This window comes from Procambarus clarkii, chromosome 9, assembly GCF_040958095.1.
Source record: "Procambarus clarkii isolate CNS0578487 chromosome 9, FALCON_Pclarkii_2.0, whole genome shotgun sequence".
Lineage (NCBI taxonomy): Eukaryota > Metazoa > Arthropoda > Malacostraca > Decapoda > Cambaridae > Procambarus > Procambarus clarkii.
Window position 1 is genome coordinate 37,884,677 of NC_091158.1, and position 27,672 is coordinate 37,912,348.

Consider the following 27,672-nt stretch of genomic DNA (forward strand, 5'->3'; position numbering starts at 1 on the left):
CCCATACAGGGGTGGGATATATGAGGGCGGGCGCCCGTACAGGGGAGGGATATATGAGGGCGGGCACCCGTACAGGGGTGTGATATATGAGGGCAGGGACCCGTACAGGGGTGGGATACATGAAGGCAGGCACCCGTACAGGGGTTAGATATATGAGCGCGGACACCCTTACAGAGGTGGGATATATGAGGGCGGGGGCCCTACAGGGGTGGGATGCATGCAGGCGGACACCCGTACAGGGGTGAGATATATGAGGGCGGGCACCCTTACAGGGGTGGGATATATGAGGGCGGGGAACCGTACAGGGGTGGGATGTATCAGGGCAGGCACCCGTACAAGGGTGAGATGTATGAGGGCGGGCACCCGTTCAGGGGTGGGATATATCAGGGCACGCAACCGTACAGGGGTGAGATATATGAGGGCAGGCACCTGTACAGGGGTGCTATATATCAGGGCGGGCACCCGTACAGGGGGTAAGATATATGAGGGCAGGAATTAGTACAGGGGTGGGATATGTGAGGCGGACACCCATACAGGGGTGGGATATATGAGGGCGGGGGCCTGTAAAGGGGGTCGGATATATGAGGGAGGGCTCTTATATATTGTACCCATACATGGGTGCGATATATAAGGGCGGGGACCCGTACACGGGTTGGATATAGGTGGGCGGGCACTCGTACAGGGGGTGGGATATATGAGGGGCGGACACCCGTACAGGGGTGGGACAAATGAGGTCGGGCACCCGTACAGGGGTGGGATATATGAGGGCGGGCACCTGTACAGGGGTGGGATATATGAGGGCAGGCACCCGTACAGGGGTGGGATATATGAGGGCAGGTACCCGTAGAGGGGTGGGATATATGTGGGCGGGCACCTGTTCAGTGATGGCATATATGAAGGCGGGCACCCGTAGAGGGGTGGGATATATGTAGGCGGGCACCCGTACAGGAGAGGGATATATGCAGGTGTGCACCCGTACAGGTGTGGGATATATGAGGGCGGGCACCCGTACAGGGAAGGGATATCTGCGGGCGGGCACCTGTACAGGGGTGGGATATATGAGGGCAGGGGCCCGTAAAGGGGGGTGGGATATATGAGGGAGGGCACCCATACATGGGTGGGATATATAAGGGCGGGGACCCGTATATGGGTTGGATATATGTGGGCGGGCACTCGTACAGGGGGTGGGATATATTAGGGCGGGGACCCCGTACAGGTGTGGACTATATATGGGCGGGCATCCGTACATTGGTGGGATGTATGAGGGCGGGGACCCGTACTGGGGTGGGATATATGGGGGCGGGGACCCGAACAGGGGTGGGATATATCAGGGCACGCAACCGTACAGGGGTGAGATATGTGAGGGCAGGCACCTGTACAGGGGTGCGATATATCAGGGCGGGCACCCGTACAGGGGGTAAGATATATGAGGGCAGGAATTCGTACAGGGGTGCGATATATGAGGGCGGGCAACCTTACAGGGGTAAGATACATCCAGGTGGGCACCCGAACAGAGGTGGGATATATGAGTGCGGGAACCCGTACAGGGCTTAAATATATGCGGGCGGACACCCGTACAAGGATGGGACATATGAGGGCGGGCATCCTTACAGGGGTGGCATTTATGCCGGCGGGCACCAGTAAAAGGGTGGGATATATGAGGGCGGGCACCCTTACAGGGGTGGGATATATGAGGGCAGGCACACGTACAAAGGTGGGATATGTGAGGGCGGGCACCCTTACAGGGGTGGGATATATGAGGGCGGGCACCCGTACAAGGGAGGGATATATGCGGGCAGGCACCCGTACAGGGGTGGGATATATGAAGGCGGGCGCCCGTACTGGGGTGGGAGATATGAGAGCAGGCACCCGTACAGGGGTGGAATATAGGCGGGCGGACACCCGTAAAGGGGTGGGATATATGAGGGCGGGCATCCTTACAGTGGTGAGATATATGAGGGCGGGCACCAGTACTGGGGTGGGATATATGAGGGCGGGCACCCGTACTGGGTTGGGATATATGAAGGCGGGCACCCGTACACGAGTGGGATATATGAGGGCGAGCACCCGTATACAGTTGGGATATATGAGGGCGGGCATCCGTACAGGGCATCCATACAGCAGTTAATGGGGGACAAATTGACATCTTGGGTAAGGCCACAATTAATTTTGAAAAAGGTCATGATGGGTCATACCCTCACACTTGTACAGTGGTTCAGTATCTTGCTTATCCGTGTGATATCTTGATTTGCATGGATTTCTTACACAGGTTTTCATATTCTCTTTCAGCTGAGAAAGGGGCGAGACATTGCCGTTTGAAATTAGGCACTGTATCATACCCGGTGACATTGACTGACCATCCACCTGTTGTAGCTTCCATCCAGCGGAAGCAGAAACATCATGTCAATTATGCGAAATTTTTGTTTCAGTCTCCTCCAGACAATATTAAGAAGTCGTGTATTTTACATGCTTTTGACAAGTAGACTTGCCCACCACGATCATTTAGGTTCCTTAGGGTGGCCGTGGGTCGTCATATCCAGCCTGGTACTACCCTTCTGGTGGCTGGCAGGTTTGATAAACTATTAATTCCCCACCACTTAATTGTTGTCCTGGATAAAGGTGCCCTCATACCTGTAGTCAATCTCTCGCACAAGACCTACCGCTTCAGAGTGGGTGATCGAGTGTCTCAGGGTATTATCTTAGAGGAGACATCGATCTTTCAATCAGATCCATCGGAAACAATTACAGACACTGAGCAATGTGGCGCTCTTGCTGTTAGAGACACTAGTAAGACCCCTAAACACAGCACAGCGGTGCTCACGCCACCTTGTCATACCAACAATTTGAATAAATTAATATCAGCTCCAGATTTACAACACATTCCACAGTTAGAGAGGAAACGGGTGCGGGAAGTTTTGCGGATGTTCCCCAAATTATTTGCAACGTACGACGATCAAATTGGGTTGTTAGACAGAATTGAGCACACCATTCCAACAGGTGATCACGAGCCCGTGTATACGAGACAGTGGAGGCTCCCGGAACAGGCTAAGAAAACTATCTGAGAGGAGTGTCAGAAGATGTTAAGACAGGGAGTTATAGAACCAAGCACTTCACCATTGTTGTCTCCTGTGGTGCTGGTGCGCAAACCGGATGGTAGTTACCGGTTTTGTGTCGACTATCGGAAAGTTAATAAAATTATAAAGGGGGACGTGTACCCCTTACCTCGGATTCAGGAAATTATAGATCAGTTCGCGGCAGCCAAGTATTTCTCCACTCTGGATGCTAAGTCAGCATATTGGGCCATTCCGGTCGCAGTTAAGGACCGTGAAAAAACAGCATTCTCTGATGGGGTTCACTAGTTTCAGTTTAAGCGCATGCCTTTTGGGCTCAAGACAGCCCCTTCCTCATTTCAGAGGGCTATTAACTACATCCTCAGCCCTGTGCTAGGTAGGCATTCATTAGCATACCTGGATGACGTGGTTATCTACTCCAGGTTGTTTGATGAGCACCTGCGGGACTTGACTGAGACACTGTCATTGTTAGACAAGGCAGGGTTCAAATTAAATATCAAAAAGTGCACCCTGGCATCTCAGAAATTCAAATTTCTGGGGTTCCAGGTGAGCACAGAAGGCATCCGCCCTGACCCAGACTCATGCCGCGCCATTGCTGAGATCCCCAGGCCTATGTCAGCAAGGGATGTGCGCCGGTTTCTGGGAGCAGCCGGATATTTCCGCCGCCATATTGAGGGATTTGCTAGTATAACAGCGCCTTTAACTGACCTTGTAAAGAAGAATGCTAAATTTATGTGGACCTTAGAACACGATGAGGCTTATTCTACACTCAAAAGTCAATTAATTACCACCCCAGTATTAGCTGTGCCTGACTTTGATAAGGAGTGGGAGGTGCATACAGACGCTAGTGGTATAGCCATAGGAGGGTGCTTAATGCAGCGTGATTCAGAGAACCATCCTCACCCTGTGGCGTATTTCAGCAGAAAAGTGAAGGGACCTGAGGTTAGATACTCAGCAACAGACAAGGAAGCACTTGCTGTGGTCGAAAGTGTTCGTTATTTTGAGCCTTACCTATTCCAACGTCATTTTGTTATTTTCACAGATCACAGGGCTCTCACATACATATTTAAAAAGAAAACGAGGTGTCCCCGGATGTCTCGTTGGTCTCATGAGCTGTCAGCTCACTCGTTTCAGATCCTTTATAAGCCTGGACCATCTCACGTTGTGCCAGACACGTTGAGTAGAAACGTCGCGTCAGTTAACGTAAATGTCAACATTGAAACTATTGCCAGTGATAAAATGAGAGAATTTCAAATGGGAGAACAGCGATGGAAGGAAATAATTGAATATTTGGAGGGTGGTAAATACCCTATGAAGAAAGGTAACTTTCCCCTGCAGCATTTTGACCTGCAGAAGGGTGTCCTATATTATGTTAACGACATGAAAGATCGTGCGGTTTTCCAGTTAGTCATCCCCAACGTGTTAAGATCCTCAGCCGTGAAACTTGCACATGCATCTTGATCGCTGGTCACCCTGGGGTCTTTAAGACCTATATGAGAGCTAAAACTTTATTCTATTTTCCTAGGATGTTATCTTATATCACTAAGTTTGTCAGATCGTGTCCGAATTGTCAAAGGAGAAAAGGTACCCCAAAGGTACAGTCGCCACTACAAGAGTTCCCTGACATTTTTGAGCCTTTAGATCGAGTGGGATCGGATTTGATTGATTTACATTGTAGTCATTCTGGTAACCGCTACGTGTTGGTGCTAGTGGACCATCTGTCCCGGTTCACTACCTTGGTTGCTCTTCCTCGTAAGGACGCGCAGACTGTTGCAGACACTTTCTTAAGTAAATTTGTCACTGTGTTTGGACCGCCTAAAGTATTAGTATCTGACAGAGGTCAAGAGTTCGTTGGTAACACTTTTGAAGAGGTTTGTAAAATTTTAGAAACAACAACAGCCCTCACGACTGCTTACCATCCGCAAGCAAACGGTATGACTGAAAGAACCAATCGTACTATTAAGGATATGCTAGCAATTCTTGCAGAGTAAGATGCTGCCACCTGGGATGAACAACTCCCCTATGTTCAACTAGCCTTGAACACTGCCATTCATCAGTCAATTAACACACAACCACTGCTGCTTTTCACGGGGCGCTCATGTAACTTCCCATCAGGTCTGCTTAACAGACACGAGGTTAGGTACGGTGAGGATTATCCTTCAGAAATCCTCTCTAAAATGAGAAATTCTTGGAGGATTGCTGCTGAGGCTTCTAAGACTGCGAGAAGCCGGTATGCGCACTATTATGATAAGAGGGTTCAACCGTTGACACTTAGAGAGGGAAGCCTGGTTATGAGGTTAAATGAAAAGGCGCCTGCCAATCAAAGTAGGAAGCTAGCACCTAGATATCGTGGACCATATAGAGTAATTAAGAAGCTTGGACCAGTTAATTTTCTGATCAGGGGAATCTTTGATGACCAGGGTGACACAACTATTCATGTCAACAAATTAAAGTGTTACGTTGCCAGGGAGGAACTGGAACTGCCTTCAGCGATTCCCATTCCTGACCCTTCTGAGTTGACTGACCCAGCTGGGCTTGTCCAGGATGGAGAGGAGGACCTTCTGTCAACTCTCATTGGTACCCAGGGTCAGCCTTGACACCCTATGATAACGAGGTCACGGGCGAGGCAGGGAGAGTTTCAGTAAGTTGTCTCGTCCTTTAGTAGTTTTTTTTTTCAGAGTTTTTTAAACTGGCAATTGTTTTGAGATTTTGTCATGGAATGTACTCAGGGAACATGTCTTACCTACCCTTGGGCTGTACCGTCACCAAAGCCCAGGGGAGAGTCCTTGCTTCCGCCAGTCGGAGTGTTATCCTGTCTTCCCCAGGTCTGCTTGTCCACACCGCTCTGTCCCCGGTACCAGCTACTCGTGAACCAACATTGAACACCCCCTCTGGTACAGTGGAGAGGGGGTTACGTTACCCAACCCCCCTCCCAACACTCCCGGTAACCCCACCATTCGGTTACCTGGGACGGTGATAATGACACCATTCACCCGGCAGACAACTCCCACCACACGAGGTTGTCCAGGCCAGAGTTCCTGCCAGCAGAGCACAGCTGTCCAGATGTCAACGTACCATTGTGGGCCCCAGTCTTGCAGTTCATCATCAGAGGCACCCACCTGCCTGCTGCGACACACCGTGCAGACACACCGGAAGTGGAGGCGCGAGGTCAACAAGCGGGTATGCCAGCAGCAGTCACCTACCAGTTCCCCCTCGTCCTTGGGGATGCCACATCACTGACTCCACCAAGATGCGCAACGAGGCGGTCACATTCCAACGGCACCTCCCTACTGAGTGTACTTGACTCGCCAATAGGGTGCACGTTTCGCACCATCGGCCCAAGATCAGGCACATTAGGGCATGCGCGATAAGGCGTACCGGCTCAGTAGAATGTGACACAAGCAACGCCTGTATAGTGATGGGTCCCAGGAGCTGAAGTCGGGATCCACCTGGCCTGCCACCACGCCACCCACGCCTCAACACCTGCACCTGCTTACTTCTATTGGCAAGACATCGTCGACGTCACACACGCTGCCCTGCTGTCACGACTCCTGCTATGTAGCTGCTGTCACTCATCATCGACCGTCAGCTTCAAGCAACTGGAGGTGAGATGTGCCTCCATACATCTCTCCCAACACCGTTCACCTGTGACCGGCCAAGTCCCCGGCCGCTGTCACTCGCCGCTGCTCTTCACTCCACCACCTTCCAGCAGTTGGGCAGCTTGACGAGGAGTCTGTCACCAGTAGACTCGCTCTGTCACCAGTCGTACCTCAGAGCTGTTGCAAGAAGATCTCAGAGTATAGGCAGGCATCATCGACGGGCAGACGCTGGACCAACATCAGGTCTTCTAAATCGGGTCTCCAACATCGTCACCAACATCAGGTCTTCTACATCGGGTCTCCAACATCGCCACCAACATCAGGTCTCCAACATCGTCACCAACATCAGGTCTCCAACATCGCCACCAACATCAGGTCTTCAACATCGGGTCTCCAACATCAGGTCACCACGCGAGGGTATAACGGATGCACGATAGAAAACGCGTATATCAACACGAACATTGATGTGTCAAGATTTACGAATGATGGTTCAGAGAAATTGACTATTATTAACGGTGTCAAATAGTTTTGTCTAATCGGGTTAAAAGTGTAACATTTATGGGGATGTAAAGTAACTAGGCCTAGAAAAAGTGGTCCTAGACAGTGTTCGTAGCTAGATGACTTGGGTCTCTAGCACAAACTTTATCTTGGAATTTATTACTATTTTATTTCATGTATGTATCTATGTGATAAGTCTGTCCTGGTGATGAGTGTCCAGGTTTTCTGTTTGGTACCAGTGTATGGGTACATAATATTTTTTTATATTTGCATGCCTTTATGTTTCATTAAAATGTTGTAATGTTAAGTAATGTTTCTGTTGTGGTAAGCGGTAGTCTTACTATCAGTGTGTGCAGGGTGCATAGAGATTGACCCTGGCACTATTGTCTTGTGCGGTATATGGATTGTCCCCCAAGTATTCTGTTAACGTACGGTTCTATTGATGAGTTTTCATGTTTATTGTTGTATTTTTACCATGTTTCATAACTTGTATAACTCATACGTTTGGCTGTGGGTCATGAGGTACCCAGCAGATGTTTGTGGTATGCCCACTTAGGTATAATGTTTCCTGTTATTTTTAATTAGTTAGATTTAAATGCTAGAGTAGGAATATTATATATATATATTTTTCATGTTGGGGATCATTGTATTTTGTATGTTTTCTCCTTCAGACCTTCTGAGGAAGACTTGCTAGCCTGCCTAGTGTGCAGGCAGGATATGTCATTGTTTCATAGTATTCTGTACTGTCACGTATTGTAACGCAGGGTTGTATTATGTAGCCTTGTGTCATTACTTGTATTTTGACATTATATTACTTTTAGTTACTTGTAATTTTCCTGTTCCATTAGGATTTTTTTTTTAATTTTTTTGTCATGCTTGTTTTAAGGCGATTTTTTGTTTTGGCCTTCCAGCCTTCTGAAGGAGCTTTGCTGGACTGCCTTGGTGCAGTCGGAATTTGTTTTTTTCATTGATATACCTTATTGTCATATTAGGATATCAGAATCGTATCATGTGTGACGGTATCATTGCTTGTACTTTTGCCAAGGTATTTTTTTTGCAATTTTGTTTCTTTCATTGTAGATTTATGTGTTGTTCTTACTGAAGTGTAACTGTATAATGTACTTTGCATCATGTTAATTTAGTTAGCTTACTTTTATCATTATGTCACTGGCAATTTTTTTTTTCTTTTAGGGTTAGTTGTGGTATTTTGGATGAGTTAGGATAAGACAAAATTGGGCTTAATTATCATACACCCGATTTTGTCTTAACTCCGAGGAAAGGGAGCTGTAACACCCAGGACCTCCCACCCCTTAGAGTTCACACCCAGGAAAGCCTTCTCCAAGAGGTCAGCCCAGATGACCTCCAGTTTATCTTGTATATTGATTAAAAATTCCTGGGTTAGTCTTAGTCAGCATAGTTTCAAGTATGTAATATTTCATGCAAGGGAATTAGACTCCAGATTCTTATGTGTAAACATCCCTGGATCTCCCCCTTTTGGCCAGGTCAGAGGTCAGTCACACACGTAATTAATAACTCCTCTCTTGAAGAGTGTATGGTGAATGTCAAACAAGCTTATTGAAATATTTCTTGAGTGTTTGTACACGTGTGGCCGATCTTTTACATTCTTGGGGCAGGTAGCAACAGAAGATCTCCCCCTCCCCCTGTAGGGGTTGTATATAGAGGTCCTGTAGGGACTTAGTAAGGACAGAGTGCCGGACACGGGGGCCCAGAGAGGGCTGTGAAGAACATCTCAGCCAGGGAGAGACAGAGGATTTAAGGTAATGAGTGTAATCTCTGAGGTTATGTTCCATGTCCAAATTTCTTAACATTTTGCGAGTCTTAGAATAAGATTTATAAGTGGTGATTGACATAATTTTGGTCTCAATAAACTCATTTTTAAATTTCCCGTCTGTGTCAGTTGTTGAATCCTCTTAGCCTTTTGGATATAGTGGCTGACAACCGTTTTCATAATTAATGACAGTCATAGAAAGTACTCTCCAAGTCAAGCAATGTTTCTTGCCTCGTTGCTTGATATAGTTTCAATGGTCAAAGGCAGATGGTGGCAGCGTATTTAATCCTTGTGTTAGCATTTCCTTATTGGCAGTGTATCTTTTGGTTCCGGTGTAACCATCATATGTCAGCTCACATTACCGTGTTTCATAACAGTGTTACCCAAGTGCAACCGATGGGGAAGTGTTACTCAGGATAAGTAGTGTTTACATTATAGGTTAATGTTCCATTATAATGGTGTTCCATTATAGTGGTGCATTATAGTGGTGGTACCAAAAGAGTGGTGTTACAGGAGATATGAGGGCAGGCACCCGTACAGGGGTGGAATATAGGCGGGCGGACACCCGTAAAGGGGTGGGATATATGAGGGCGGGCATCCTTACAGGGGTGAGATATATGAGGGCGGGCACCAGTACAGGGGTGGGATATATGAGGGCGGGCACCCGTACTGGGTTGGGATATATGAAGGCGGGCACCCGTACACGAGTGGGATATATGAGGGCGGGCATCCGTACAGGGGTGGGATATATACAGGCAGGCACCTGTACAGGGGTGGGAAATATGAGGGCAGGCACCCATACAGGGGTGGGATATATGAGGGCAGGCACCCGTACAGGGGTGGGATATATGAGGGCGGGCACCCGTACAGGGGTGGGATATATGTAGGCGGCACCCGTAAAGGGGAGGGATACATGCAGGCGGGCACCTGTATAGAGGGTGCGATATATGAGGGCGGGCACCCGTACCGGGGTGGGATACATGCAGGCGGGCACCCGTACAGGGGTGGGATATATGAGGGCGGGCACCCATACAGGGGTGGGATATATATATGCAGGCATCCGTACACAGGAGGGATATATATGCGGGCGGGCTCCCGTATAGGGGTGTGATATATGAGAGAGGGGACCTGTACACGGATGGGCTATATCAAACCGGGTACCCGTACACGGGTGTTGTATATTAGGGCTGGCACCCATACAGAGGTGAGATATATGAGGGCTGGAAACCATACAGGAGTCGGATATATGAGGGCGGGCATCCTTACAGGGGTGGGCTATATAAGGGCGGGCACTCATACAGGGGTGGGATATATGAGGGCATGCACCCGTACAGGGGTAGAATATATGAGGGCGGGCACCCACACAGGGGTCGGATATATATAGGCGGGCACCCGTACAGGGGAGGGATATATGCAGGCAGGCACCTGTATAGGGGGTGCGATATATGAGGGCGGGCACCCGTACAGAGGTGGGATACATGCAGGCGGGCACCCGTACAGGGGTGGGATATATGAGGGCGGGCATCCGTACAGAGGTGGGCTATATATGGGCGGGCACCCATGCAGGGGTGGGATATATGAGGGCAGGCACCCATACAGGGGTGGGAAATATGAGGGCGGGCACCCGTACAGGGGTGGGATATATATAGGCGGGCACCCGTACAGGGGAGGGATATATGCAGGCGGGCACCTGTATAGGGGGTGCGATATATGAGGGCGGGCATCCGTACAGAGGTGGGATACATGCAGGCGGGCACCTGTACAGAGGTGGGATATATGAGGGCAGGCATCCTTACAGGGGTGGCATTTATGCGGGCGGGCACCAGTACAGTGGTGAGATATATGAGGGCGGGCACCAGTACAGAGGTGCGATTTATGAGGGCGGGCACCCTTACACGGGTGGGATATATGAGGGCGGGAACCAGTACACGGGTGGGATATATGTGGCGGGCAGCCGTACAGGGGTGTGATATATGAGGGTGGGCACCCATACAGGTGTGAGATATATCAGGGCGGACACCCGTACAAGGGTGTGATACATGAGGGCGGGCACCCATACAGGGGTGGGATATATCAGGGCAGGCACCTATACAGAGGTGAGATATATGAGGGCGGGAAACCATACAGGAGTCGGATATATGAGGGCGGACATCCGTACAGGGGTGGGCTATATATGGGCGGGCACCCATTCAGGGGTGGGATATATGAGAGCAGGCACCCGTACATGGGTGGGATATATGAGGGCGGGCACCTGTACAGGGGTGAGATATATATAAACGTGCACCCGTACAGGGGAGGGATATATGCAGGCGGACACCTGTATAGGGGGTGCGAATTATGAGGGCGGGCACCTGTACAGAGGTGGGATACACGCAGGCGGGCACCCGTACAGGGGTGGGATATAGGGCGGACACCCGTAAATGGCTGGGATATATGAGGGCGGGTATCCTTACAGGGGTAACATTTATGAGGGCGGGCACCAGTACAGGGGTGGAATATATGAGGTCGAGCACCCGTACAGGGGTGGGATATATATGAGGGCAGGCACCAGTACAGGGGTGGGATATATGAGGGCGGGCACCCGTACAGGGGTCGGATGTATATAGGCGGGCACCCGTAATGGGGAGGGATATATGCAGACGGGCACCCGTATAGGGGGTGGGATATATGAGGGCGGGCACCCGTATATGGGTATGATATATGAGGGCGGGGACCCATAGACGGGTGGGATATATCAGAACGGGCACTCGTACACAGGTGGGATATATGTGGGCGGGCAGCCGTACAGTGGTGGGATATATGAGGGCGGGCATCCTTACAGGGGTGGGATTTATGTGGGCGGGCGCCAGTACAGGGGTGGAATATATGAGGGCGGGGACCCGTACACGAGTGGGATATATGAAGGCGAACACCCGTACAGAGGTGGAATATATGGGGTAGGGAACCCTTACGGGGGTGAGATATATGGTGGTGGACACCCGTACTGCAGGGTTGGGATATATGAGGGCGGGCAAGCGTAAAGGGGTGGGATGTATGAGGCGGACACCTGTACAGGGGTGGAATATGTGATGTCGGACACCCGTACTGGGGTGGGATATATGAAGGCGGGCACCCATACAGGGGTTAGATATATAAGGGCGGGCACCCGTACAGGAGTGGATTATATGAAGGTGGGCACCCGTTCAGGGGTGGGATATATGAGGGCGGGCACCCATACAGGGGTGGTATATATGAGGGCGGGCACCCGTACAGGGGTGGGCTGTAAGAGGGCGGGCACCCATACAGGGGTGGGATACATTAAGTAGGGCACCCGTACACGAGTGGGATATATGAGGGCGGGCACCCGTACACGGGAGGGATATGTATGCCGTCGGGCTCCCGTAAAGGGGTGGGATATATGAGGTCGGGCACCCGTACAGGGGTGGGATATATGAGGCCGGCGGGCACCCATACCAGGGTAAGATATATGAGGTCGGGCACCCGTACAGGGGTGAGATATATGAGGGCAGACACCCATACAGGGGTGTGATATATGAGGGCACGCACCCGTACAGGGGTGGGATATATGTGGGCGGGCACCCATACAAGGGTGGATATGAGGGCGGGCACCCGTACAGGGGTGAGATATATGCGGCGGGCACCCGTACAGGGGTGGGATATATGAGGTCCGGCACCCATACAGGGGTGGGATATATGAGGGTGGGCACTCGTACAGGGGTGGGATATATGAGGGCAGACACCCATACAGGGGTGTGATATATGGGGGCGGGCACCCGTACAGGGGTTGGATATATGTGTGCGGGCACCCGTACAAGTGTGGGATATATGTGGGCGGGCACCCGTACAGGGGTGGGATATATGCGGGCGGGCACCAGTATAGGGTTGGGATATATGAGGGCGGGCGCCCGTACACGGGTGGGATATATGAGGGCGGGCACCCGTACAGGGGTGGGATATATGAGGGTGTGGACCCGTACAGGTGTCGGAAATATGAGAGTGGGCACCCGTACTGGGGTGGGATATATGAGGGCGGGCACCCGTACAAGGGTGGGATATATGAGGGCGGGCACCCGTACAGGGGTGGGATATATGAGGGTGGGCACCCGTACTGGGGTGGGATATATGAGGGCGGGCACCCGTACAGGGGTGGGATATATGAGGGCGGACACCCGTACAGGGGTGGGATATATGAGGGCGGGCACCCGTCCACGCCCAGATATACGCTTAAAAATATCTGGAGAAAATCTATTTAATAATGTATTGGAGTGACAGTTTCACGACTGAGATGCCAAATGGTGTGAGATTTGATTGGAATATCTCATAATTTTTTTTTTTTTGACGAAAAAATTTCATTTCTCTGTCTATGAGGAAATATTCCTCAGACCATCTATATGTCCATCTTTTTATCTAACTATCATCCCTGAATCTATATATTCATCTAACATTATCCATCTATTTCTCAATCTTTCCATCCAACTATTTATCCATCAATCTGATCATGAGCCTCTACCTGTCCATCTATCTATCCATCTCTGTATCTAACATTTGAATCAATTATCTATCGAACCATCCATAAATCAATACATTCATTTATCTATCATCTATCTGTTCATCTATCCGTCCTTTTATCCATCTACACATCCATTTATTCAACCATATATTCATCAAACTATACATCAATACATTTATCTGTGCATCAATATATTTATCTGTGCATCAATACATTTATTTGTGCATCAATTCATTTATCTGTGCATCAATCCATGTATCTATCTATCTGTCTATCTCTGTCTATCTATATCATATCCATGTATATGTATATTAATGCCAAAACAATCACAAAAACACATAATGTCTGTGTTTCCTTACTAAAGTGGTCAAACACAAAAACGTTTTGAATATTTGTTTAATTTTCCTGGTGGATAATAATCCATCTATATCTATGTATACCAATCTATCCATTCATGTATGCATCATTTTATTACACACAGATATCACAATAACGTGATGCATCAAATGAACAAATCCACAAGAGCCGTGACGAGGACTCGAACCTGCGTCCGAGAGTATCCTAGACGCTACCTTTTTCGACTGAGCTACGACATAGAAGAGAAATGAAACCAGAAGTTCATCTGAACTTACTTGGATCCTGCAGCCTCTCCGAGACACAATCCAGGGTTTTACACAACTCCCACATTCACTCGAGCTATGTCAATAGGCCGTTCTCCCTCTTCGCCCTTACTTCATTACACACAAAAACCAGAAGTTCAGTAGAACTTCTGGTTTCAATTCTCTTCCATGTCGTAGCTCAGTCAATAAAGGCAGCGTCTGGGATGCTCTCGGACGCAGGTTCGAATCCTCATCACGGACCTTGTCAATTTGTGCATCATTCTATCTATCTATCCACCTTTTCATCCGCCTGTATATAAATAAATCTAACCATCTCCCTATTTATCCATCCATCTACACATCTTTGTATGCATCTATCTGTCTAACCATCAATCCATCCATCTATCTATTCATCCATCCATCAATCTATCTATTTATCCATCAATCCATCCATCTACTCATACGTATATTTATCTATGCCTGCAGCTATCTATCAATAGATCTGTCCCTAAATTTATTTATCCATAGATGGATAGATATATCCATTCTTTATGCACACATTTATCTGTTCTCTGTCTCTCTCTTTTTCTTTCTGTCTCTGCATCTCTCTTTCTCTATCTGTCTACCTCTCTCTTTGTATTGATACCTTTCTCTTATAAAAAAATTATTTTCTAATGTGTGGGTGATCACCTGTGAGGGGAACTTAAGGGTGTTAAATACTAAAAGGAAAATAGTTACCCCTTGCTCAGATAAGGAATTTTTGGCTTGAGAAACCTTTAAAGCTGTGGAAGAATCGTCTGTTTTATGTAGTATGTGGCAAATTTTTGACGGAAGGAAATATCTGTTAATTTTACCGAGAACAGTAAATAATGCTTGATATTACTATAAGAAAAGAATACTTTGAGCGTTTGTTTATAAATTATTTTGCTTCGTAGATGGAATACAGTTACAAAAGTCTGTGTCGGGTTCAAAATGTGACCGAGGCATGCTGTTACCTTTTGAATTCTGGCGACCCCAATAATCCAGTGTTTATCCTGAACACCAAACCATTCCCTCTCGGCTAGGTTGGTCCCATCCCTGTGGCCTCCGACCACCAACACTTACAATAACATTTTAATTTTAATTTATTTTTCTTGTGAATAATGTCACAACAAATACTGAACATGTATTGATTCTTAGGTACCCTGGGGAATTTGGCAGCTTTTATGCTATATTGTAACAAGAGAATACCCGATGTTGCCTGGGTCTATCTGTCTGTCTCCAAACCGTCATATCGATCTATCTATCAACCAATCTCTATATATCTCTCCATTATTATATATATATATATATATATATATATATATATATATATATATATATATATATATATATATATGTATATATATATATATAAATATATATATATATATATATATATATATATATATATATATATATATATATATATATATATATATATATATATATATATATATATTGGTGTATACTGGCAGCAGGTTTTCTTTCAAACATGTTTCATTGAATATGACCGCATATTCTGTATTTATTATTTTTTGGTTTAGGGCTTCTATCCCTCTAACTATTTTCTTAGCATCAGGGCTTAATTGGAATAGGAGTTCTCCAAAACTCATTTTCGTACTTTTAAGGTGAAGAAAAGAAGTGATTTACTATAGAGTGTATTACACTTATTTGTATAATTTGCACGACGTTTCGAACCTCCATGGTTCATTCTCAAGTGAACAGATCTTACAATACTAGTTGATTTTATACCCGCATTAGGTCAGGTGATAATACAATGAAGGTGAAAAACATGGGGGGATACATAAGGGATAAACATAGGGGCTGCAGAAGGCTTATTGGACCATACGAGGCATCTCCTATCTAAACACAAAGATTAATCCAGTGTAATTGGCCTGTTATGTTGGACATTGTCTTCTGTGTTGGCATCGATATGTTCTTGTCTTGTCCTTTAAGGACAAGACAATGAATATGAATATGACCGCATACAGAATATGACCTGAATATGACCTGAGCACGGTCATCTGAATATGACCGCATACAGAATATGCGGTCATATTCAATGAAACATATATATATATATATATATATATATATATATATATATATATATATATATATATTATTAAATATGACCGAAAAAGTAAGATTAATAATTCTAACACGAATTTTCTGAATCTTTCGTACATTTCTTTTCACTGTTGGAGGTAATTCAAAAATCAATTCTCCAAAATTCATTTTTATTTCTAGTCTGACGCGACACTTGAGGGCGTTTCGTAAAACTTATTACATTTTCAAAGACTTTAGTTAACACTACACAACTGAATAGAACTTACACATCTCCGGTTTTGTTTATATCTACATTTGAGTGAGGTGGATGGGGTGAGGTGGTATTTAATAAGGTATTAATTTCATCAACACAAGCCAGAACATGAAATATTGGGTATTGAATAGAAGTGATTGTAGAAAGCCTATTGGTCCATATTTCTTGATGCTTCTATATTGGAGCGGAGTCTTGAGGTGGGTAGAATATAGTTGTGCATTAATTGGCTGTTGATTGCTGGTGTTGACTTCTTGATGTGTTATGCCTTGCAAACGTCAAGCCGCCTGCTATCGCTGTATCTATCGATGATTTCTGTGTTGTTTACTAGGATTTCTCTGGCGATGGTTTGGTTGTGGGAAGAGATTATATGTTCCTTAATGAGCCCTGTTGCTTATGCATCGTTAAACGCCTAGAAAGAGATGTTGTTGTCTTGCCTATATACTGGGTTTTTTGGAGCTTACAGTCCCCAAGAGGGCATTTCAAGGCATAGACGATGTTAGTCTCTTTTAAAGCGTTCTGTTTTGTGTCTGGAGAGTTTCTCATGAGTAGGCTGGCCGTTTTTCTGGTTTTTTAGTAAATCGTCAGTTGTATCCTCTGATTTTTGTCTGTAGGGGTAACGTTTCTATTAACAATATCTTTCAGGACCCTTTCCTCCGTTTTATGAGCTGTGGAAAAGAAGTTCCTGTAAAATAGTCTAATAGGGGTTATAGGTGATGTGTTGGTTGTCTCTTCAGAGGTTGCATGGCGTTTCACTTTCCTTCTTATGATGTCTTCGACGAAACCATTGGAGAAGCCGTTGTTGACTAGGACCTGCCTTACCCTACAGAGTTCTTCGTCGACTTGCTTCCATTCTGAGCTGTGGCTGAGAGCACGGTCGACATATGCGTTAACAATACTCCTCTTGTACCTATCTGGGCAGTTGCTTTTGGCATTTAGGCACATTCCTATGTTCGTTTCCTAAGTGTAGACTGCAGTGTGGAAACTTCCGCTCTTTTCCATGACTGTTACATCTAGAAAGGGCAGCTTCCCATCCTTTTCCATCTCGTAAGTGAAACGCAGCACGGAACTCCGCTCAAATGCCTCCTTCAACTCCTGCAGATGTCTGACATCAGGTACCTGTGTAAAAATGTCGTCAACATACCTGCAGTATATGGCCGGTTTCATGTTCATGTCGACTAAGACTTTTTGCTCGATGGTACCCATGTAGAAGTTTGCAAACAGGACACCTAGGGGAGAACCCATGGTGACCCCATATACTTGCTTATACATGTGCCCATCCGGGCTCAAGAAGGGTGCCTCTTTAGTACAAGCTTGGAGTAGTTTCCTTAGGATATTTTCTGGTATGTCAAGAGGAGTACAGGCTGGATCACGATACACTCTGTCGGCTATCATCCCGATTGTCTCGTCCATTGGTACGTTAGTGAACAGCGTTTCTACGTCCAACGAGGCTCTTATTCCTGTGGCCCGTGTGCCCCGCAGTAAATCAACAAATTCTTTTGGCGACTTCAGGCTGAAGGCGCAAGGGACATAAGGAGTCAGCAGGCCGTTGAGTCGCTTTTCTAGTCTGTACGTGGGTGTTGGTATCTGGCTAATGATTGGCCGAAGTGGGTTTCCAGGCTTGTGTGTCTTGACATTTCCATATGCATCTATATATATATATATATATATATATATATATATATATATATATATAACATCAATTGATGAGGAACATCAATAAGATAACTATCCGAGTGCCGGCGGTGGGGTGGTTCATATAGCCTCGGCTATCACCTCATTATGTCCGGTCGTGATGGTCAAGTGGATTAAGGCGTCTTGTACATACCAGTTGCGTTGCTTCTGGGAGTATGGGTTCGAGTCACTTCTGGGGTGTGAGTTTTCAGTTGCATATGTCCTGGGGACCATTCAGGCTTGTTCGCATTTGTGTTCCTCACGTGTGCCCCAAAGAATGAGGTGATTTGGTAAAATGCTATGCCCAAGATAACTATCCGAGTGCCGGCGGTGGGGTGGTTCATATAGCCTCGGCTATCACCTCATTATGTCCGGTCGTGATGGTCAAGTGGATTAAGGCGTCTTGTACATACCAGTTGCGTTGCTTCTGGGAGTATGGGTTCGAGTCACTTCTGGGGTGTGAGTTTTCCGTTGCATATGTCCTGGGGACCATTCAGGCTTGTTCGCATTTGTGTTCCTCACGTGTGCCCCAAAGAATGAGGTGATTTGGTAAAATGCTATGCCCAAGATAACTATCCGAGTGCCGGCGGTGGGGTGGTTCATATAGCCTCGGCTATCACCTCATTATGTCCGGTCGTGATGGTCAAGTGGATTAAGGCGTCTTGTACATACCAGTTGCATTGCTTCTGGGAGTATGGGTTCGAGTCACTTCTGGGGTGTGAGTTTTCAGTTGCATATGTCCTGGGGACCATTCAGGCTTGTTCGCATATATATATATATATATATATATATATATTCATCTGTACATCTTTCAATCTACTCCACCAGGTACCAATCCATCCACTTATCCATCTACTACTGCTATCAATCCATCCAGCAATCTTTCCATATATCAGTCCATAAATCTCGGTATATCTATCAATATATCCATTTATCTCGCCTAATTAATCAGCCTATCTGCCAAACTATTTATCAATCTATATTTTCAATTTTATATCCATCCATCTAATAAAGAATCTTTCCATTTATCCTTCCATCAACACATCTCGCCATCCATTTAACCACCTATTTATTCACCTATCAATCTTTTAGTCTATCCACACGTCCATTAATTCATCTACACACTCATCTGTCTATTTATCTATACCCCTATCTATCTATCAATCTGTCCCTTTATCCATCCGTCTATCCATTTAACTATATATCTATGTATCTATATAGATATGCATCTATCAATTCATCTACACATTTATCCATTAATCTACACATAAAATCGTAAATTTTCCATCTATCCATTCACACTTTGAATGTCCATCTCTCTTTCCATCAATCCATTTTTCCATCAATGTAATTTGTGTCCATCCATCAGTGTAGACATGTATCAATTTATCTATCCATCCAGTTTTGTTTCCATCTATTCACCTAGCATTCTAACTATCTATATCTCTGTCAATCCATGCCTCTGTTAATTTTTATCTATATATCTTTCTATCCACTTATCCATATTGCTTGCAATCCAACTAGCTTTCTACCAATCTATTTATGCATCTATCTGTCCATGCCCTCACTTATCGTTCTATTAATCTCTCCATCCAATATATATTTCCATCGATCTATTTGTCAATTTAACTATCTGCCTATCCATCCATTTATCTATCTACTCATCTGTCTACCCATCTATCCATCCATCTATCAATCTATCCATCTACCTATCCATCAACCCATCCACCTAATTATCAATCCATCTATCTGCTGTCCTTCTCTCTCTATCTCTCTGTCTCTATCTTTAGCTGTGTCTGTCAGTCTCTCTGTTTCTGGGTCCCTATTTCTATCTTTCTCTCTTTATGTCTTTATCTATATCTGTCTGTCTATCTGCTTGTATTTCTATCTGTCTGTCTGTGTCTCTCTCTCTCTGATAAACAAAATAATTGTCTATGTGTGGTGGTCAGGAGTGCGAGGAGTTCAGTGGTGTGAACTACAAAAAGAATAGTTACCCCTTACTCTGATAAAGAACGGAGGAGAGGAGAAACCTTTGATGCACTGGAAAAATTATTGACAACAAGAAATTTCTGTTAATTTTCCTAAGATCAGTGAAAAATGGCTCATATTACCTAAATGCTTTTCCATTAAGTTTTGATAATACATAGCTGTTTAGCTGTCCGACACGGCCAAAAATCGTCGTGGAAGAGTCTGAATGTGGCACTGGCACACTGTTTCTGTTTAAGTCTTGAGACCTCAACTAGCCTATGTTCATCCCGTTCCCCAGACCATCCCCTCTGCCAAATTGCCTGAATCTAGCCCTAACCGGGTGGCCTCCAAATATTAACAGTCGAAGGTTTTCTGCTGTAGCATGTAATAGAGGGATAACCCGGCGTTGCCCGGGTCTGTCTGTGTGTGACTCTCATCTGTCAATCTCTATATCCCGCTATTTATCTCTATTTGTTTATCAATTCATCTATCAATCCATCCATTTGTCTCTGTCTAGCTATCCATCTTTCTCTACATTTATATGTTTGTCAATCTATCCACCAATCTTACCAACTATCAATCCATCTATATACTTAAAAATCAACCCATTCATTTATCGATCATCTCCCCATCTTACCATCCATGAAATCATCTTGTTATCGATGTATGAATCCGTCTATTTATCTGTCCATCAATCTATCCATCCTTCCATCCATTCATCTATTCACGTATCTATCCATTTATCTATATGTCTATCTATCAATCCCTCATTAAATCTTTTTGTCCATCAATCCATATATATCAAAATATATCTTTAAATCCATCCTTTTTGCAGCCATCTATCATTCAATCTATACATCCATCTAGCTTTCTATATATCTATCCATCTAGCTTTCTATCCACCTATCTAATAATCTATTTATCCATATATTTATATATCTAGTCATCTATCTAAATATGCACCTAATCATCTTCCTTCCCATCCAACTGCTTTACAAACTTATTTCTTATATAAAATAAGTAAGTATATAATAAGTATAAAAATATTTCTAAAAATAACTTATTTTTTCCAACTTATCTATCTGTTCATCTATCTTTTCGTCTATCCATCCATCTACCTATCTATGCATTTATCCCATCATCCATCTACTTATCTCTCTATCCATTTATCTATCAATGCATTTATTCATCCTCTTATCCATTTACCCATCCACCTATATCCGTCCATCTCTCTATTGTCTATATCTCTGTTTCTGACTTTGTTTCTGCCCCTCTCTTTTTTTTTCTGTGTCATAGACAGAGGACAGGCAGAGAGAGTCTGTTTCTGCCTGTCTATCTCTAGCTGTGAGTCAGAGTTTCTGTTTGTCTCTGTTTTTTATCTTTCTTTCTCTGTCTGTCTATCTCTTTCTCCTATAAAAAGTGTAATTGTCTTTGAGTGGGTGGTCAGCAGTAAGAGGAGCGCTGTTGTGAAATACTAAAAAACTAATAGATCCCCCTTAGTCTGTTAGAAAGCCGTTGCTCGAAACCTTTGATATTGTGTAAAGATCGTCTGTTTTATGGGAGTTCGGGAAAATTCTTGACCGCAAAAAGTTTCAGTTAATTTTCCTGAGATCAGTGAAGAATGCTGTATATTACCATATGAAAATAATTATTAGAAAAATTAGTTTTGAAAATATTTAGCTGCATAATTAGCTGACAGTGCCAAAAATCATCATGGGGGTGTGAATGGGGCACTGGCACGTTATTTCCTTTTAAATTTTGGTGACACCGACCAGCCTATGTTCATCCCGTTCCCCAGACCATTCCCTCTTACAATTTGGGTAAGGCTAGCCCCATCTGTGTGATCTCTGACTTTCAACAGACTAGCAGACATTATCTCTAATGGTACTAATTGTAAAATATAAATATTGAATTTTGTCACATGATACGTGCAGTGTTCTATGTTGCATTGCTATATAATTTTGGAATGCATATGTGTAACTTTTACCATTACGTCTTACCAGTAACGTCTTTAGCGTTGACGTCTGCTCCAGCGTCGAGGAGGACTTTCACAGTGCTGTCGTGACCACGTGCGACTGCCCAGTGAAGGTCTGTCCAGCCTGTCAACAGAGACTACAATTGGTATTATACATAAACCATCACTATTCCAATACTTTCTGTAAATTATTCAAATAAGCTGTTCTAGTTTTTTTTTTTATATACTAGTAACGTGTTCCGACTCTAAATATTTTGTAAAACTGTTTTCACCCTAAATTTAAAAGAGGAAGATAGTGATAATTTTTTTAAGAATAGACCATTAAAATATCCGACATCCAACCAGTTCTTATTTGACAATTTATTACTTGTGACGAGAGCGACAGTGGTGCTATTGTCATGCCCGAAACACCGAGTGTATTAGTGGCTTGAGGCATAGTATATACTTGTCATACCTAGAGATCCAACATTCTTCGGTTGTTGCCTGCCTGGCTGCGTGCTGACGTGGCAGTTCTGACATGGGGGGCCTTCCAATTCCTCCTGTTCTACGTGTGAATTCCGTGGGACTGGAGTTCTCGTGTAAGGCTGGTTATCCAGCCGTTGAGTTGGTGATATGCGACATGCTTCGTGTCCCACTGGAGGCTGTCTACGGACTTGAGCTTGTTACGGCCCACCGGGTGATTGTCAAGTTCGTGAGGGAGGAGTATCGGGACTTCCTCCGTTGGTACGAAGGGCGTTCGTTGCAGTTGCCGGATGGCGCCGGCTCTGTTGCGGTCTCGGACCTCATTGGTGCCCTGACTTATGTCATTGCACATGGTGCGCCCTTGGAGTTCCCTGAAGACCTTCTCCGGCGCTTCTTCGGGAGGTATGGTGCCGTCATCAGTGTGCGGGTGAACTCGATACTCGCTTAGGTATGCGCCTGCGGTCGGATATCCCATCTTCTGTCCGGCTGCTGGGTTACTACGTTCGGGTGTATTATGCCCGGCAGCCCCGTACCTGTTTCCGGTGTGGCCAGTTAGGGCATCAGGCTGCCGGGTGCTCTGAGGCCCCTGCTGCACCTGTTAACTTGTTCCGAGAAGAGGATTTCCCGCCGCTCCCTCAGGGCGTGGATTCCGGAGATGAAGAGGGGCAGGTCCCGTTCGCTGCTGATGCGGCACCCCCTGCGTCACCCGACGTGCCCTTGGTGGTTGTTGTCCCCCCCTCCGGGTGTTCCGGTGGCTCCTGTCGCTGTGCCAGTTGCTCCCGAGGGTCTTCCAGATGGTCTCTGCGAGTCGTCTACATCTTCCTCGTCTCCTGCTGCTGCGACTGGCCCTGAGCCCTCGCCAGGTGTTACAGCTGTGCTGGGTGCTGGGGGTGCTGCGGAGCATCCTGTAGTGTGCGGCCCGGTTCCCCATGTGGTTGAGGCTGCTGCCGTACTGTGACGGGCGTCGGTTCGCACGGTTTGGGAGGCCCGTAGTTCTGGGTCCGCTTCCGGCAGTGAGGATGTGCGGCCGGTGCACAAGCGTTCTTCAACTGCTTCGGCTGATGTGGAGGACTTCGGCGCAGGTGGAGCTTCGGGCGATGATGTGGCGGTTCCGGGTGCTTCGCGTTCTACGTCGCTGGTGGTTGCTGACGTCCATGTGGTTGCTGACGTCCATGTGTCTGCTGTTGACAATGGTTGTACGTATGATTTACCTCCTGTTCTTTCTCCTGCAGAAGGTTCTCCGCAGTAGGGGGTGGTCGCTCCTACAGACCTGGATGGTGAGAGTTCTGGTGCGAGCCGAGGCCTCAAGCTGGTACTGAAGAAGGATGCTAAGCATGGGGGGTCCATGCAGGTGCAATGTCCGGTGGTTGACACGGGGCCCTGTGAGGCAGCCGAGGAGGCTCCAAGTGCGCTGCCCATTGCCCGGCCTCGTGGGAAGGTGCCCCTCCCTCTCGTCTTGGCCTCCGGCGTGGCGCATGATGCTCAGCATCCTTTGCGGTTTGACATTGTTGACCGCGTGCATCCTGTTCCGTGGTGCCCTTCTTCCATCTGGGTACAGCGGGCTCAGTGTTTTGTTGTTGGTGTGCCCGAGTTGATGCCTGATCCTCGTACTGTTATTAATGAACCTGTTCCGGATGACGTCATGTTACTGTGGGAGGTGTATTGTGTTCGATTCCCGGCGGCGGAGTGGCCGGATAAGTATGAGCACTGTGAGTAGTCTGTGTGCTTGCTGTGACCTGTGGTTTATTGCAATGTGTTGTACCTATTGTGCGCCCTTCAGGCCGGTGTTGTGTTTTTCATGACCGTTGTTTTGTTGTATTTATTATACTTCCGTTACCCTTCTGTCTGGTGTTGTTGTGTTTCATTGTGTTTATGCTCATTGTTGTGTTTTTGTTGTCAGCCCTTCAGGCCGGTATTTAGTGTATTTGTGTTACTTTGTATCAATTTGCTTTGTGCTTCTGTATTTTTGTTGTTGTCTGATATTTTGTTATTGGTTTATTATTTTATTGTATTTATTGTATTGTATTCGCATGTAAAAAAAAAAAAAAAAAAAACTTGTGACGAGAGCGACAGTGGTGCTATTGTCATGCCCGAAACACTGAGTGTATTAGTGGCTTGAGGCATAGTATATACTTGTCCTACCTAGAGATCCAACATTCTTCTCGTATACTATTTTGTATGTATGTGCTTTTCCCCTAATAAATATTGTTATTAGTATTTTAAATATTAACATTATTATTATTATTATTATTATTTTAAATATTAGCATTATTATTATTATTATTATATACATAAGAAGAGCATTATGCAGGACGTAGCAAGAGCTGACCAACCAACAATAGCTGACTTTACAAGGGTGAACCGATAGCTCCAGTCTTGCCATCGTCAGTAAACCAATATAACCTTTATAAGCATCGTACACCATAAACCTTGGCAATAAAATGCTGGCAATACTAGCTCGAGGCAAGATAAACATTGTTGCCATCACCATACAACCAATATAACCATAACTGGTATGTAACTGATGATATTTGAGAATGGCTGATGGAGGAATGAGGAACATTGTTGTAGTCATCAGTTAACAATGACCTTCACAAATACTCTGGACACCACCATTCGTTATCTTACCATGCAAGCTTAAGGCATGAACAACACAAGGTTACGCCTGACAAATATTATTATGATTTATGGTATCTTGCTTCACTAGTTAGCATCTAACCATACTGACTTGAGAAAAGAGCAACATTTTGTTATCATTGTCAGATTAACAAGATGATCACTGCGGATATCCTTCATCAACCAAATTGATATATTATCACACAAGTCTCTTTCAACTTATGGGGGTCCAGACACCTTTGTCTCCACCGGTCCCCCTCCCCAGAAAATAATAAAAAGAAACACAAAAGCAATACCCCCAACTGACACCTCTGTGATGCCAATGGCACAATAATAAGTCACCTAACCACGTTTAATGTTTTGTAGGATGGGGCCATGTTGAATTAACATCAACAAGAACCTGTTGGCATATACCACACCTACTGCATAACCCGTAAGGTAGTCCTCTCTCAGTTATATTCTCTCAGGTGACCCACCACCCACTCTCAATTTATTATTTCCCAACTCGACTTTATGTTAAAATTAATGTAACTAGCCAGAAATCTGAATTTTCTCTCAAGAATTATCAGATCCGCAGAGGCAAGGAGTGAATCATCTTAATCTAAAAGAACTGTAACATCTAATATTCATAAATATAATAAAACGAAATGTGGATGGTACATCAATGTTACCCTTCGACTCTCTACCTGAATCTTATCACCAGAATAGTGGTAAATGAACTAATTTATATAAACATCTTCCCTGCAATTAGAGCAGCTCTCACTGAAAATATCCATTACCAATATGTCTTCAGAGTTAACTCAGGGCTGCAGCTTCCACTCCCTAAATATAGTGATCATGGATGGATAAGTTAATAAGTTCAAGTACGTATATATTCAGTAGCTACAAGAACAAAATGTATTGTTAATACATACATAATAACAATGTTCTCGGTATTTCTACACTCTTGGAAGGTGGTTATCCTTAAAGACATTCAATATAAGAGTTCACAAGATTACAACAGTACACCGAAATATAATACTAATAATGATGACCATCAACACGTCACTCTGCCTCTACCACATCTTCCGACTATCCTCAACCAACACTTCTGGCACTTTGCCTAACAGTCACAATGGCCTTAACTGGGTGTCCGACTGCAGCTTGATATTGATGCCTAAAAGAATACACCAAAGACTGTCACCTTCAATCATTCCATGGGACATACACGCTCTCACATGCACTACATGTCATAAATAAATGAGTCACGGCAGTCCAGTTTGATTTTATCCACCACTGAAATGGATATGGCTCCCTGGTGGTCCTTAATTAAGGTGTGTGGTATATTTCCTTGCTCGTTGTCTTGCACTTTTGCCTCTCAGTAGGTGTACAGAGTTCTGCAGTCATCCAAAACCTGAATAATACTTTCCTAACAAGAAATGTAAACACAAAAACATATATGAATTAGTGTTGCCTGGAAACCCTCCTCAGATATTCTAGTTGGTGGTATCTGCCACCTCCCCACTGAGCTTATGAATCAACCTTTCCACAGACCAAGTCCATTCCATCCAGTGGTAGACCCCAAAGATGCATTCGTCAATTTTAACATGCTGTTCATTCAAAATAGGAATTTTCTCAAATATAAACTATTATTGTTATATGTTAGCATACTGTGGAAATTTAGGTATTAGTTAGGTTAAGATTCATTTTTAGGTTCTGTTGGCGATTATTTGTATTTGTAGTATATGGGTGAAGCATTTACAGCATTTTAGTTCGAACAAAATTCATTGTTGATGAGGACGTACTGCATATATTACTGGCCTCTCACTGGGAGAGATCAGTTATAGCCCCACTCCTGTGCCAGGTGAGTACGACAGGCTCACTATAGCCCACAACCCCTCCTCAACTCAAGTCCAACACATCCAGCGGTCGACCCCACAAGCGCATTCAATAATTTTTACATGCTGTTCATTCAAAACGGGAATCTTCTCAAATATAAATTAACATTATAGTATATTAGCATATTGTGCATATATAGGCATAGGTTAGGTTAGGTGCTTAGGTTCTGTTGGCGATTATTTGTATTTGTACAACGTGGGTGAAGCATTTAGAGCGTTGTGGTTCGAACAAAATTCGTCAGTGAAGCACTTGTTCCGGAAGTGTTCGAACGTCAGCAGTTGTTAATCGTGTGTAAACCGTTTTTCATTCATAAACATGGGGCTTGGCTGGTGCATGGAATCACTTTTGGATCTTTGTTTGGAGGACGGGCTGTAGCCCGTGCTTTTTGGAACTTTTTGTTTTGAGTAGCTGAATGTAAAACAACTTGGGAGAGATGCAGTTTCAAGCGAACAGGCGAGCCTTACAGAGTGGGAGGAGCCTTATTTCATTGGTACTGAGGGCCATTGTGATTATACCAGTTGAACTGCTAAGTCTTTAGCTCTCGCTTATGGCACATGTCAACAGGTACCATGCTTGACAAGATTATAGTGCAGTTCCAAGGACCCAGACCATTACCTGGACGGAGATATTTCATATTCTTGGTAGCATCACTGGTGTTGCACCGATTGACATAAAAGAAAATGGCAATAGAG

The 27,672-nt window shown here is 45.1% G+C and overlaps 1 protein-coding gene across 1 annotated transcript; it reads right to left on the reverse strand.

Moving 5' to 3' along the window:
• Positions 1 to 23,188: 23,188 nt before the first annotated feature.
• LOC138362880 (nematocyst expressed protein 3-like) lies at positions 23,189 to 23,905 on the reverse strand. The gene has a single exon (XM_069321455.1). The coding sequence runs from the start codon at positions 23,903 to 23,905 to the stop codon at positions 23,189 to 23,191; it is 717 nt and encodes a 238-aa protein (XP_069177556.1).
• Between the last annotated feature and the right edge of the window lie 3,767 nt (positions 23,906 to 27,672).

Bases quoted from the DNA above. Each gene is read 5' to 3' on its own strand.
- LOC138362880 (XM_069321455.1), bottom strand. From the start codon at position 23,905: ATGGGCAGCGCACTTGGAGCCTCCTCGGCTGCCTCACAGGGCCCCGTG.